At 43.1% G+C, this 14,977-nt stretch overlaps 1 protein-coding gene across 2 annotated transcripts in view; it reads left to right on the forward strand.

Moving 5' to 3' along the window:
- LOC147688904 (ATP-dependent translocase ABCB1-like) overlaps window positions 1–14,977 on the forward strand; it is a 509,764-nt gene that overhangs the window by 390,481 nt on the left and 104,306 nt on the right. For both annotated transcript variants that reach the window (XM_086941799.1, XM_086941800.1), the window contains exons 19-20: window positions 3,080–3,157; window positions 5,032–5,115. In XM_086941799.1, the coding sequence (XP_086797925.1) occupies window positions 3,080–3,157; window positions 5,032–5,115 (162 nt within the window). The remainder of the gene's footprint in view (window positions 1–3,079; window positions 3,158–5,031; window positions 5,116–14,977) is intronic.

A 14,977-nucleotide genomic window follows, 5' to 3' on the forward strand; every position in this document is an offset into this window, starting at 1 on the left:
GTTGTTTATTGTGTATATACAGGCATTTGTAGTGATATACTCACAAAAGGGTTTATGTGTACCAGGGAAATTACAAGGCGCTCTGCTAACAGTGGACGCAGTGGTTTAGGGTGTGGAAATGTCGAAGTGTAGTGCAGCTGGGTGAGGGGATAATCCCTATAACCCCCCAATTATGTGATGGAAAGTACCAACACACTGCAAAATTATACCTAGGTACCCATGCACACAACAATTTAAGTATAGAACAGTATGTCAGTGTAGACATGTATACATTTAAATGTAAATGTAAATGTAAATGTAAATGTATAGGCATTTATATAGCGCACTACTTACCCGTAGGGTCCTAAGGCGCTTCGACCGCTGCAAAACCCTTCCTGGCTTCCCTGAGAGATGGTCCCTTAATGGGTATCTCCAGGGTGAGACCAGGCATCCCCGGCGGTCTGGTGGGGCCGTTAGTGAAGATGAGGCAAGCTAATGCCCAGAGTTGCCGAGCGTGATCGTTGATCAGAGTGGGCACCGAGGCAAGAGAATTATCGAGTCCGCTGACCCTGGTCCAGAAACCTGCCGCGCCGGGAATCGAACCCTGGTCCCTGGCCGTCCTCTGCTCTCGGGTCTGCCGCCTCTAACCAGTGAGCCACACCAAAAAATGCAATAGGAATCTTATATGGTGCGGAAACAGTTGAGACTCTTTTAATTCTCAAGCAAGAAAGCTAGCCAACACGTGTTTCGTCGCATGTGGAATATTCTTTCCGCGACTCCTCAGGGCTGGGAAAGATACAAGGTACAATGATGGTAAATGTAGCATGATGTACATACGCGTTGTTTGATGTATTTAACGGTGAATTGTGATTGTGGGAAACCCCAAAACCGAAAAGAACCTTTATTTGAAGTGTTCTACTGCATGAGAAATACGTGTAGGTGAGCTTGTGTGAAAAGGATGGGGGAAGGGGATGGGTTTAGAAGGAGACACAAGAAGATACCAAAGGAAGAGAAAATTGACGCAGAAACGCGAGTTCTATGTGTAGACAAACAGAAAGAAAAGGAAAAGGCGGATGTACTAAGGACTCTAAGACATGCCAGTGCTCTGTGCAAAAATGTCAGGGAACACTGTGGAATATTGGTAGACTCGTGATACCTGTATTCAACGAAAAAAGAATTTTGGTGGTCTGTAGGCGAGGGAGAAGAAGAGGAGAAGATAGTAAAGAAGGATGTAAGCAAACAATAGGAAGGTGAAGAATATAAGAGGGCGGAAAAGTGCTCACCGCTCCGCCGGTGATAATTGCAACCTGGAAGGGCACAAGACTCAAGTAATTGTTTGCCAGAAGAATAATAACGAATCTAAAGTGGGGATGAGGAAACAAAAAAGGGAGAAGGTATAATTTTCCTGTATTCGGTGGCGGTGTCTGGTACTTGAAATAGCAATGTACTGTTATTGAGGACCAGTGTAGTTTTAGTATAATAGAATACGATTAATCTCACCAGAAGATATAGAACAAGTGGTAGTTCATCATACGTCTTTGGAAGTGTGAGACACTTGAGAAATTGTCAATCGATAAGCCAGATGTGGCACGTTCGTTATAGACGCTGGGGAAGCAAATAGAAACGAAAACTGGTTCATGAGAGTGCAACCCGAGCGCAAACAAGGCATAATATATGGCTGGTGTTATGACATATTCAAAGCATGAGTGGGGATTACCAGTAAATGGCTATTCTGTGTGCCAAACCCCGCGGGTGGAGAGATGATTGTAAGCGAGGAACGGATAGCTAGCTCCTCATGTAATGGGACCTGTAAGACGCAAGCAGGCTGGGTGTAAGAGCTCAATTGGGCTGGCCGATATCGACTATAAGCATGTTACTAGTTACAAAATCCCTTTTACTAGTCAGATAAGTTTTTCGGACTTGTAAAAGATTCTTAGCAACCCTGTCCAAGTCACAAATAGGTGGAGCTGCCCTCTATTTGCTATTCAGAGAGAAATCTATCATTGATTTGCGTCGTCATTTTTAGGCGCGAACCATCGATCAGATGCCAACACTTCAGAGGTATGAGATTCTCAAAGGGTGATATGTCCCTGTGGGTCACCTTCCTCTTTGGGAATCCTGATGGCAGGCTCGGAGGAAGAATATATCACTGTCTACTTTCCTCGGATTCCGCCAAAACGTTTTCTTTGTATTATAAAAAAAAGAAGCACTATTCACTCTGGGAAAAAATCTTTCCCTTCAGTGACCTTGAAGGTCTCCACGCCTGCATTTGCCGCCAATCTCCGGGAGATCTCAAACTGGAACCTGCTTAATCTATATGTATTACGGCAATCAATTTACAACCCCTTCCGAATGTTTAATTAGCTATATGACCTATTAAAGCATACGTTCCATTACAAAAATGCATCCCCTGCCGCAAGCCAGTCGGTGGGCAATTTGTTCACCACTGGTTTGTGATGGGAATAGTACTGATCTTCAGTTTTGATCCATGCACGTGTTAATTGGAAAAATCACATCCATTTTAAACGTAAACAATGATAAAGTTTCCTTCTATAATGAGAGATCAAAATTTCTCCACACGCCCCGGAGTCTCCCTCTCCAATGTTGTATTGCATTAAAAATGCAGTTGGTAACCTCAAAACACGTTTGGCTGAACATGTATTTCACCATGGGTATAATATCCGTATTTGAATCATGTTTCATCGAAAGGGTCTAAAACGAAAAATCTGAAACATTTTCATAGAAAAAAATAAATGTATTCAAATCGCGGAAAACGAGGACTGTGAAACACATTATTTATGCTTCTTTTTCTTACTCAGAGTTGTAATTAGCATGATGGGGTGCCTCAGTATTACGTTTAATTTTGAAAGATTTTAAGCTTTTGAATCCATCATTAAAAAATGTGGAGACTTTACTCTCAGTAATGAATGTTAATGATCGCCACATATAGGAGTAATAGCTCAAGAGTGCCAGCATAGCACAGGCATCGGAAACAGAGTCACATTTTAAATTATGTGGCACTAAAATTGACGATTGTGTGCACGAGAGATCTGCAATTAAGTACCGCACTTTTCTTATGCATGTTTCTTCTCTTAAACAGGGATTCACATTTGGCAAAGCCGGAGAGATTCTTACAAAGAGGCTGCGATACCTGGCTTTCAAATCAATTTTAAGACAGGTAGTGTATATATGTGTTTTGCTTTACATTTTCAGATGTCATGTTCCTCCCTCAGCTGCGGACGTTTTTAAATGTATCTAGGTGCCATATAATTTGGTATTCGTGCCATATAATTTGATATATAATCATTATTACATTTTCCCGTTGTGCTATGTTTACTGTGGATGTTTTTAGAACCGAGCTCAACACTATGTGCCCATCCGTTTTGATATTTTCCTTGCATGTCTTGATCAAAGGTGGAAAATTGGGACTCTAAACGCCCGTCTCTAGTTTTCCTTGTAAGTAAAATGTCCCGCCGACCATTAAACTCGGGTGGGGAACTATTACAATAAGGAATCCCTCTCCTCCGATATTTTTTCATCACCCTGTTGTGTCATTTGTGCCCCTTTCTCCACTGGGGCCCCAGGCAACAATGCAGTCTCTGGGCCATGGGACACCACACAACCCTGCTTGCTTGTGTGGAAGATGGATTCCCCCACTGCCCACATTAGGGCCAGCGAAATGCACTGTACCTTAAGAGGTACATTTTCCCACGTCACAGTAAGTGTGCATTGCCGCTGAAAGGGATTATTCTAAATATTCTAACACTTAAAGTGCACACGCATAGACACTGACACAGGACAATGGCACTTAAATCTGCTGAGATGGTATTGGGGCGGGGGCGGCTCACAGAAGCAAGGACATACAAGGACAACTACACTTGGATATGGGGCACAGAAGCCTAATAGGACCCTGTCAACCCTGATATGCACTGAGATTGGGAGACATTGGTCTGCAATCTGGGGCATGATAGGGCGATACTAACATGAGCGTTTCACCTGGCAGTCAAACAACGCTAGTCACGCCCAGATTCAGTATACATTCACGAGGCTCAATACTCACTACTTATATAATCTCAGATAAATTACCCCGTAAATACACTCACACGTGCTTGGTTGAAGGTCAAAATATCCTATAATGAATAATACTCATTGGGAAAAGCGATACATCTGAAGACGACGTTCTGCACATTGGAACTCAGGATTGCACCAAGAGGCCAAGGGATTGTTGACTGTAGTTATACGAAAAATTAGTAACATAACACAGTAATAAAACATGCATGCCACGTTCACTTCTTACTGCTTCTAGAGGCACACAAATACACACATTTCCTGCTTGCTATGTTGTTTCTATCCACATCCACTTCAGCATCAAAGACCAAACCATGGCCAATGTGTCACTCTCAGCACAACATTTTAAGTGTGCTCTCAACTTTCTCGTCAGCTGCCCTTCATGACACTGCCCGTTATCATTGCCCGTCAGATCCACACCCCCTTCATGTACCACCAAAGCACCGAAAGCCAAAAACTAAAAAAAAAAGCATCTATAGGCACCTATACCTCTGGCCTGCCCACCTCAATCTTGCCTTATTAACTTTGGCATGCTTCTCCTACTCGTCTTCACATGTGCTAATTCTCTGTAAGTTAAGAGCTTTGGCTTCCAAGTTTCCTCGAGCCACAGAGCAAAGCATACTGACTCTCAGGTACTGCAAGGTACACCTTATCGATGCACATATGCAGCCAGGGTAGGTTAATGCGCTTTACAATAAGATAAATGGGGTGAAGTACTTGGGGACCACTTTCTAATCAAGAACCTTGTTAATCTCAGCAACACTATCTGCCCCTAGCTCTGAGTGTTTCTGAAACAAAGTGAGCCTCACTAAGCAAAAAGGAACAACTTGTCAGTGACTTTCTGATGTATGTGGTTTATCGATCAATTCATGTCTACTACAGAGCATTAGTCAGATGAGCAAATTCATATTTCTTATTATTTAATTTGATGTGGCCTAGTAAAAGATTTCAGTAATGCAACTCTCTGTGTTTTATTGATTTTAGGATGTCGGCTATTTTGATGACCCTAAAAACAGCACCGGGGCTTTAACTACAAGATTGGCAACTGATGCATCGCAAGTGCAAGGAGTATGTATAATGTCATATGCAGGCATCACTTACATCTGATTCGACATACCTCAGAGCTGTGGGTTGAGATTATTCAGCCACACTAAATGTCAACTCCACTCTTCTGCTTTCCCACATTCCTGTGTGAATAGAATGTAATATATTGCAGGTTCTCTTATGAGAATGGCACAGATGGCATTCTCATTTGAGTTGATTTCTGTGACTGACAAATATCATAAATACAGATGTGGGTAACAACATATAAAAGGAGGGTGCTCTTGGGTTTGTACTTCTTGATTAACAAATCTTTGTTGTCTCTTTCTCTGGATTTAGTGTTATAGTGTCCTAAAGTTTAAGGGGTAATACACACTTGTTCATGGAGAAAAATCATTGTGAATCTTGTTCATAATGAGAAATCAGTTCCACATGAAGTCTGTTTTTGAGGCGCAACACAAGTTGAGATGGAGCTTTCAAGTTTTCCATGCACAAATTTCTATACATGTAATCTGAAGAACTTTGCTTGTGTACAACTGTCTAAAAGGGGAAAACCATTGAGGTTTACCATTTGGTAATACTATAACTGTATGATATCCCCCATACTGTCCAGAAGAGCTTGGAATCACCATTCACAGGTAAACTTGCAACATTTGGTGGGGGCTAGGCCTGATAGAGTTTGCAGCTACACAGTGAAGTTCCGCCGAGACCCTTACAACCAGCTCCATCCTGCCCATCTCCGGCACTCTGAGTCAAACCCCCCTCCTTTCCCCCCCTGAGTTTGTGGGGGCTCCTTGGAGCGAAGTGACTGCCCCCAAGACTGCACACCAAAAATTGGGCTGCCGGTGCTGTCTGGCTCAGAGTTGAGGAGACGCCGGGCTGCCTTTCCAAAAATGGTGGCTTCCGAGTCACACTAGTGGATGAATGCCCGCGCCCCTACTCACTCCTTTGGAACTAAAGAGGCCTCGTGCCAGAACTGCCAGCAGGAGCAGCCCATTCAGGGAAGAATGGTGGGGCAGGGTGGGGGACTCGACAGACGACGATGAGGGAAAATGTAATATATTGTTTGATTTTCCTTCACCGTCTTATGTCAAGTATCCTGGTTGTGAAGTGACCCTGCCGTGATGGCCTGTGTGCTGCAGCGCCCTCTGTCCTGCGCCAAGGCATCTGAGCAGATATGTACCCCACTCCCTGACTAGTACAACAAAGAAAACTTCCACCTGGCTGCCTGACAAACATCCACCTTAGACGCTGCAGCAGGCCCCCGAACCAACACAAATCCCAACCCCGCAGGGGCTGTTGCCACATGACATCCCTCAGCCCCAGACTGAGTCTCTCAGATGGAGCGGAAAGCCTGACTCTGCTGTGGGGTTCAGCGAGGACTTTACCTGACCCGCCATGCCAGCTCCTAACACCCAGGCCTAAACCTGTGGGAGAGGGGCACGCCACAACACTGTGAGGACACAACGCAGTAAACTGGCAAAGAAGCATCCTACAAGCTGATTGCGACTTGGGGGCATCATATTACTGGCCAGTGGAAGACCAGAAGGGGACACAGATCCATACTGGACTGAAAGATACCATTTGCTGGACAGACCCCCTACGCGGCTCACCTGCTATACATACACATGCAGTCTATCATTTTGCACTCCTAATGGGGGATAATTTGTTTTTCGTGGATGTACAGTCTACCTATTTCTGTTTTGAGTACTTAACCCAGATTAGGCTTTCTATTATTTTCTTTGGACCCCTTTTCTCAATTGAAGTTTAAAGAAAGTAAACCATGTCCCAGGTTTCATTCAGGTCTCACGACAATCACCAAAATGTGTAACTAACAGTAAGACACTTTTGCTAATTACTGAATGAAGTAAAGGAGCTGCCATGTCAACCCAGTTCAGCTACATACTCTAAAGCAGTTCATTCAGGTCACTTTGGCAGGAATAGGAGGCAATGATGGATACTTACTCCATACATTTCTCCAAGGCATTCTTGACCTCTTGGTTTTACATTTGGACCTGAAGTTTCTCCCCTCCCTTTTTGTAGGGGAGTACTTAGTAATGTAAATGATGGTGACAAACAACAACATTATTATAACATTATTATAACAATAATTATGATAATTATACAGTAGCGTGTTTTGTGAATTTTCGATCCCTTTGACATACACTGATTATATGCTCAGGCTGCATCCCTGATTGCTGGCTACTTAAATTGCCTTTTTTCATTGGTACAACTCAGTACGATTACTACCCCCTATCGTGTAAAACATGTTATGGGTTAATTTTCCGTAGGCAACGAGAATACCAGGGTGACAAAGCATCTAATTTCTTCATTAAGGCAGGACCAGTTGACCCAAACCATCACATCTCAAGCCTGGCATCTCCCCAGGAGTAGTCTCTAAAAAGTTCTTCCTGCTGGATGCAGCATTCTTTATATCACTGGCAATTTTAACATAATTACTGTAGGCGCTCAATTACAGCTGTGTTCCTTTGTAGGGCACGTTAGGAATATGGCTGAGATACCCGCCACCCCCTCTCAACACAATCCCCAAAGGAAGGGAAACCGGAAACAGTTCTGAAGTTTTTGGAAGAGGGAGGGAGTGACCCTCCCGGCCGTATTTATTAAAATATGAAACAAAATTAAAACATTAAATCAACAGTTTCATATTAATGTACAATTTCATTACCACATTGCGATGTTTGGCTAACCTTAACAGATTCTCTAATACAAAGGTTCTCCTAGCCGAACTAACATCCTACAAAACATTTACTTGAAATTTTGAAATTGTACATCCTAACGTTTAAGGGCCAACGGCAAGGTCGTAACCGGTGTCAAGATCCCTAAACCAGAAATATCCCCCTCACTTGTGAGGGGCGACCGCACAGAGGCGTACCTCAAGTGCAACTACCAATTTCCCTTGACTTGACGGGGGCCCCAATAAAACTCGACGCCACTTAAAGGTCGTCCGAGGACTCGTGTGAGGTATCTAGAAGGTAGCGTAGACCCCCCCCAAACCCCACACAACTTACCACATCTGCCGTCGCAGACGTCCTGGCCCCGGGAAATTCCCCAGGAGGGGGCTGTAACCCCTCCTACCCAGGAAGGGGCCTTGACCACCTTTCCTTTTCTTTCGGCGACCCATCCTTAGAAGGGACCGCCTCCCCGTTGAGGGGCCAATGGCCACCTCCCCCGAGCGCTCCCATCCGTGTTGGGTGACGCCCACTCATAGGGATCTTCCAATTAGTGCTCACCGATCATGACCTTACCGCCCGACCAAAATAAATACGACAATGCTAACTAACTCACTAAACTACAAAGACATTGACTACTACAACTGTATTAAAAGCATGCTTACCAATGAACACTAAAGCAGAATTTCTTTATTCGCGAAACATAACCCAAATCGACCATTCTTTATTACATACTCAACATCATCACGATAATACCCCAACCTGTAAACGAAAATCAGAGTTATCCATCAACTTTATTCAAAAACCACTTGCTGTCCTCAGGGGCTGGTGGGTGGGTCAAAATTGGCTCTTCGTTCCGTCTCGAGCTCACGTGCAGCGAGGAGGTGCAGCTTCAGAGCACAGGAACAAGAGGATGCCTTCTGGTCTTGCTTCTCCTTTTATCCGTCTTCAGGGCGGGCGTAAACCCGCCCCTGCCTGCCCCAAGGGCGTGGCCAGCCGCGTCAGTGTCTAGGCCAGCCCACTCTAGGGCGGGAAAAAACGCGCCCTGGCTACGCCGCTTCGGGCATACCAGCCGAGACTCGCTTCCCGCCCAAGATGGCTTCCCGGGGGGATCGTGGTACTCCGCCATACGTTCGGGAGGACCGAGTGGTCGCCCCTTTCCACATATCGACTTTAAGACTACTATTTTGCTGAGTGTTTTGAATTTGCAAATACGAGAAATAATTACAGAGCTTGTGATTAACCTTCTGATTATGCACAGCTTTCTTTTTCAAATATGCTGCCATGTGTTGGAGTATAGTAAACACAATCCAAATGTTTAAAAAAGAGGGATGCTTATTCTTTTAGGCAGATGAATGCTATTTCTTGGTCATATGGATTGTAGCTCATTCTATTTCCACAAGCTCCAAGGAAATCTAACTATAATGTGTTTGCTATCAGATTTAATGTTGTGTAGTATGTAATGTGGCGTTGTAATGTTTTTGGGGATTATTTGTAATTTAAATGGATACTTGTGTTGTATATAAAGTGAAGCCTTTCAGGGTAATTTATAACAATAACAATCTAAATAGTGATATTGAACCACTGAATGCCAGCAGTAGCGAAGTATACCTTGTACTCCCTTTCTCACATAAACAAACCAGGTGTGAGAAATACAGCTGTTGGTTGACTGGGATGTGAGCCTTGGTCAAGCAACAACCACAATCTCTGGCAGAGTGACCCACAAAAAGGCACTAAATTAATTTGTATTTAAACCTGGGTAGCTTGGCACAAAAGAAGTCAGGCTTAACCTAGCGACAATGTGTAAAGATTTTATGCAGTACACAAACAGCAATAAAGTGACAACACAGAACAAGAAATATCCCACACCATTTCGGAAAACAGAGTACATTGTAATAAGTTATTTGACACCAAATGACAAAAATCCAATCTGTGGAACTAGAGTTATGAATTGTAATTTGTAATTTGTAACTGGGTTTTGTATCGCGCCAACTCACCGACAGGTCTGAAAGCGCTTCTGACCAAGTACAGCAACAAGAAACAAGATGAAAATATAGGAGTGTCTAAGGATAGTGACCTAACTACTGGAATGTAATGCGTTTTTGAAGAGTAAAGTCTTCAGGGACTTCCTAAAGCGGAGAAGGTTGGATTCTCTCCGGAGCGCCTCCGGTAGTTTGTTCCAGATGATAGGAGCCTGAACTGAGAAGGATCTGCCTCCTTTAGTTGCCAGTTTAAAGCGTGGACAGGATAGCAAAAAGGAGCCAGAAGATCGCAAGGCGCGCTTAGGTTCGTCTATTTCAAGCCTGTCTTTTATATAGGCTGGCGCCTGTCCATGGATTGCTTTGTGGCAAATGCACATACTCTTAAATTCGACTCTTTGTGTTATAGGCAGCCAATATAGCCTATAAAGCAAGGGGGAGGCATGGGTTCGCCTCGGAACTCCAAATATCAGACGAGCTGCGTCATTCAGGATAACCTGAAGACGATTGGTGGAGTTTTTTGAGAGGCCTAGGTATAACGCATTACCGTAGTCAATTCTAGACACTATTGTGGCTGAAACAATGGTTCGAAGCATATTCCTTGAGAGTAGGGGGATGAGCTTACGTAGTTGCCTGATCAGGTTAGTACAGGAGCCAACTACAGCGGACACTTGGTTGGCCATCGAAAGTTCCTGATCGATTTTCATACCGAGGCTCTTAACACTAGGGCACGGTTTTGGGGTAGGTCCAAGTTCTTGTGGCCAAAACAAATCATTCCAGGGGGAAGTGGAGGTTGAAACTATGAGGACTTCCGTTTTGTCTGGATTGATTTTCAATAGATTGGACGACATCCAATTTACTGAATTGCTACTGTTTTTGGGAAAAACTAGTGATTAAAAGATCAAAGAACCAATCGCGGACATCTAGTCGCACAAGACTGGGTCAAAGTCAAAAGCCATTGCTGACCACGATCAAGCGTGGAGTGGATACAAGAAGAGGTTTAGGCCCGGTCAGCTCTTACCTCTGGGTTAAGAAGAATTTTACAAAAACAATTCTGAGAAGGAAAAGTTCAGCGGATCGGGAAAACGTGACGGACCAGAGTCTCCATCCAGGCCACTAGACACAATAGAGATAACTACGTGAAACTGGCGTACCCGCCTTTTTCTGAACCTCCCAGAGACACTGGACTGAACAATACTCATTACCCACGGTGCCTCCTCCTCGAGTCCTTCACTGTTGCGTTCACACATAGCTGCAGGTCTTTTCCACACTCCCCCAGAGGACCACATATATTCAGTGGACACTCCACCCACTAGGAATATAGACATCGGACCCTCATTTGGTCCTACTTGAACCCGCACTGCCAGGGTGGAATTATCAACGACCTCGCAACAGCGCATCACTTTCCTCCTCCGCCATACAGCCCTGAAGCAGTCACGCGGTACTCCCCTATTTTACGAAACACATGTTGGCTGGTTGTTTTTTCTTTCATTAAAGACATTTCAATAACATACTGGTTGACCACAGTCAGTCAAAAATACTTTTATTAGATTTTGTTAAAAATCATAAAGGAGTGGATAAAGCACATGAATACAAAGATGTTAAAAAATGAGGGTTAAAAAGGTACAAAAGGTTAAAACACAATGCTTTGGAAGAGTGAGACTAAAGGGACTCTAGTTGCATCCCATGGTTGGCACACATGTATTCGTCTTTCCTTCATGTGAGAAAACGACTTCCATTCAATATTATATTATTGTTCATTTTATTATTCTCATGGTTCCAATTTGAATGTTTAGTAAATCAGTTCAATAAATCAGTTCAAATTTCTTTCCAAAACATGATCAACATTATAGGAATCAGGCACTGTCATTTTTAAGTGTCCAATGCATTTCGGGCATTGATGGCATGCCCTTCGTCAGGGAATTGACACTAGAAGCAATGATAATGACAAAAAGTAATGTAAAGGGTAGGGTGTGCATTATGTCAAAACAGTGCGAGTAAAAACAGTACATTGCAGATTTGCAAATAGGTGGTGATTACTCAATTGTGTTATGATGATTAAAAAAGTGGGGTGAGTCACGTTTACACGTACTACGGGGATATGGTTCTAAGCATTTGCGTGTACATAAAAAAATGTCAGGTCGTCACTTACATGCCTGTTGGTGAAAGGGTAGTGGTGTGATCTAAAAAAAGGAAGATAAACAAAGAGTCCCGTCAGCGCCTGTGGGCGTGAGGTGCTCCGTAATGCTCGCCAATTAGAATGTTGCGGGTGATAGACACTAACCTGGTGAAAATGTGAACGGAGTTTGGTCATCCGGTACTCGTCTCCGAAAAACGCCGGTGAAAGCCGTAGCTTCCCGCGTTATTTTATTTTGAAAATCGGGGTTACGTGGTTGATCACTTGTGATAGAATTGGTAAACAGACTAAAGGGAGTCTTGATGCGTGAAGTGAAGTAGAAAAAGTGAGCTAAAAATGTGTGAAAGTGAGAGCTGTGGAAAATTAGGCTTGGTAGTTCCGAATACTAAAAGTAACCAGAAGCCATAAAAAATGAAAAAACATTAAAAAGTGGGAAATGGTCTATGGGTTCGAACTCGAGGGACAGAGGTGGAAGTGCACAGTAATCTAATCATGTGGTAATGCGAGAGTGAAACAAAAGTGTGTTAAACACAGGGGTGTGGAGTGTCAATGGTAAAGGGAACATACACATTAACAGCAAGATCGATTTACAGAGCAAATGATTCACAGGTAGCATGCAAATTCGATTCTTTCATTCAACCCAGTCCGTTTCTGGGTTGATAGTTTGTAAATCCAATAATTCTCTCTTCTTAAGAGAAATTTGTTGTTGTCTCTCCCTTCTTGTTTGGATACAGTCTCAAGAACAATGAACTTAATTTGGGAGACATTATGGTGTTTCTCAACGAAATGTGCCGATAGTGCTGACTTAGAATTTTTGAGTCGGATATTAGACTTGTGTTCCGTGAGACGCACTTTAATGCGTCGTTCGGTTTTGCCGATATACATTTTCCCGCAAGGGCACTTTATACCATAAATCAAATTGGCAGTATCGCAGGTTGCGTTCACTCTAAGTTTGATGGAATGACCTTGACTCGGATGATTGATAGTGTTGCCTTTGATAATGTTATTGCAATTACCGCAATTTAAGCAAGGTTTAGTTCCCGGGTAGGTGGTGGTTTCATCAGGTTTATGATAGAGAATTTCTCCCAAGTTTTTTGCCCTGGTGTATGCAAATATTGGTGGTTGAATAAATGCATTTCTGAAGTCTGGTTCCATGTTGAGTATTGACCAATGTCTCATAATGATCTGTTTGTATTTTTTACTACTTGTAGAATATTTCGAAACCACTACTGTCCGTGATTGCTCTGTTTTAGTGGTAGGTGTTAAAAGTTTGGGTCTGTCCAGATTCTCAATTCTCAATTTGGTTTCTTCAATTAGGGTCTTGGGGTAGCCTCTGTTCGTGAATTTTTTCAACATCTCTGTGAGTCTTTGTTTGAGTGTGGTTGTGTCCGAGGTAATCCTTTTGACTCTTGCCATCTGTGAATATGGTAAATTACGTATCAAGTTGGGTTCATGGTAGCTGGAATGCAGTAGTATATTGTTCCTATCGGTAGGCTTAACGTAAAGATCGGTAATGAATCCATGGGGGGTTACCGAAACTTTCACATCTAAAAAATTGACCGAAGTTTCTGAAATGTCCCAAGTCAGTTGGATCTGTTGATCAATGGTGTTAAATTTGATAAGTTCCTTTCTCAGTGTCTCTTCTGTGTCAGTCCATATGATGAAGTAATCATCAATGTATCGAATTAACATCTTTAGGTGATTAGTCCAGTTGGTGTTCTTGAGAATATGTTGCGTTTCATACCAATGCATAAAGATATTGGCGTACACAGGTGCAGCCGAATTGCCCATGGCCATCCCAGTGAGTTGTTGGTACCATTCATCTCGAGTTTTGAAGTAGCTATGGTATAAGGTGAAGTGCATGAGTTCCATTAGGAACAATTGGAAATCGTGGTCTAAGTCCGTGTTTAGGAGTGCCGATTCCATGGCTTCGATCCCCATGTTATGGGGTATGCTCGTATATAGACTACACACGTCCGCGGTGCATAGAACCACCTTATCCGTGGGGTTGAGTTGGATTTGTTGTAATTTGAGTAGGAATTGTGTAGTGTCTTTAATGTACGTCTGCATGGATTGCACTGAAGGTTGTAAATATCTGTCGATCAATTGGCCGATCGGTTGATGTAAGCTGCCTCGAGTAGAGACTATTGGTCTCATGGGGGGGTTTGTGAGGTTTTTATGTATCTTTGGTACCATTCTGAGTGTCAGACTTCTAGGATTGGTGGTTATGAGGAAGTTTTTTGTCCTTTCAGTAATTGTTCCTTGTTTGTGTGCTTGGTCAATGATGTTCTTTAGAATGTTGGAATATTCCATGGTGGGGTTGAAGTCCAGTTTGTTGTAGGTTGTCTTGTCCATCACATGTTCTGTAGTTTTGTCATTGTACATAGTGGTGTTCATGATGACGATCGCTCCCCCTTTGTCAGCTTTGGTGAAAGTGGTTTGGTCGTTCTTTGCCATTCTGCTCAGCGTGTCCAAATCTTTTTGTGTGATGTTTCTAGCTTTGGGTTTAGTGTGTTTGATTTTCATGAGATCCTGTTTAACTAAGTTTTCAAAAAGATCTAATGTCTTATGGCTAGTAGGAGCTTGGAATGAACTCTGTGGACGTAGTCCCAGTAATTGATCTTTGTCTTGCTGTGGACGTTCTGGTACAACGTTGTCAAAAAAATGTCGGAGTTTGAGATTTCGCATTAATTTGAAAAAACTCACTTCTAATTCCAGGTGGTCTGTAGAGGTAGTAGGTACAAATGAAGTTCCTTTCTCCAATAACCTCAGTTCATATGTATTGAACTTCTGGTCGCTGATGTTGATTACTAGGTGCTCTGTGGTTGGGTTTTTTTGGGTTTCTTCTCCTTCTCTTTGGTTATGGCCGTCGTGCTCCGAGTGTTGGGAGGGTCCCTTTCTTTCTCCTTTTCCTTTTCTTTTACCTCTCCTGGGTCTCCTTTTTGGGCTTGGCCCTGATCTTAAAAAGGGCTGTTTTCGTGTGTTTGACTGGTGGTTGGTTCCACTGTAGGTATTTGATCTTGTGGGGTTCGTGTAGATTGTGGTTTGCGTGGTCTTTGACCCGATTCACTCTCAGTGGATGA

The sequence above is a fragment of the Lissotriton vulgaris genome, chromosome 10, assembly GCF_964263255.1.
Source record: "Lissotriton vulgaris chromosome 10, aLisVul1.2, whole genome shotgun sequence".
NCBI lineage: Eukaryota > Metazoa > Chordata > Amphibia > Caudata > Salamandridae > Lissotriton > Lissotriton vulgaris.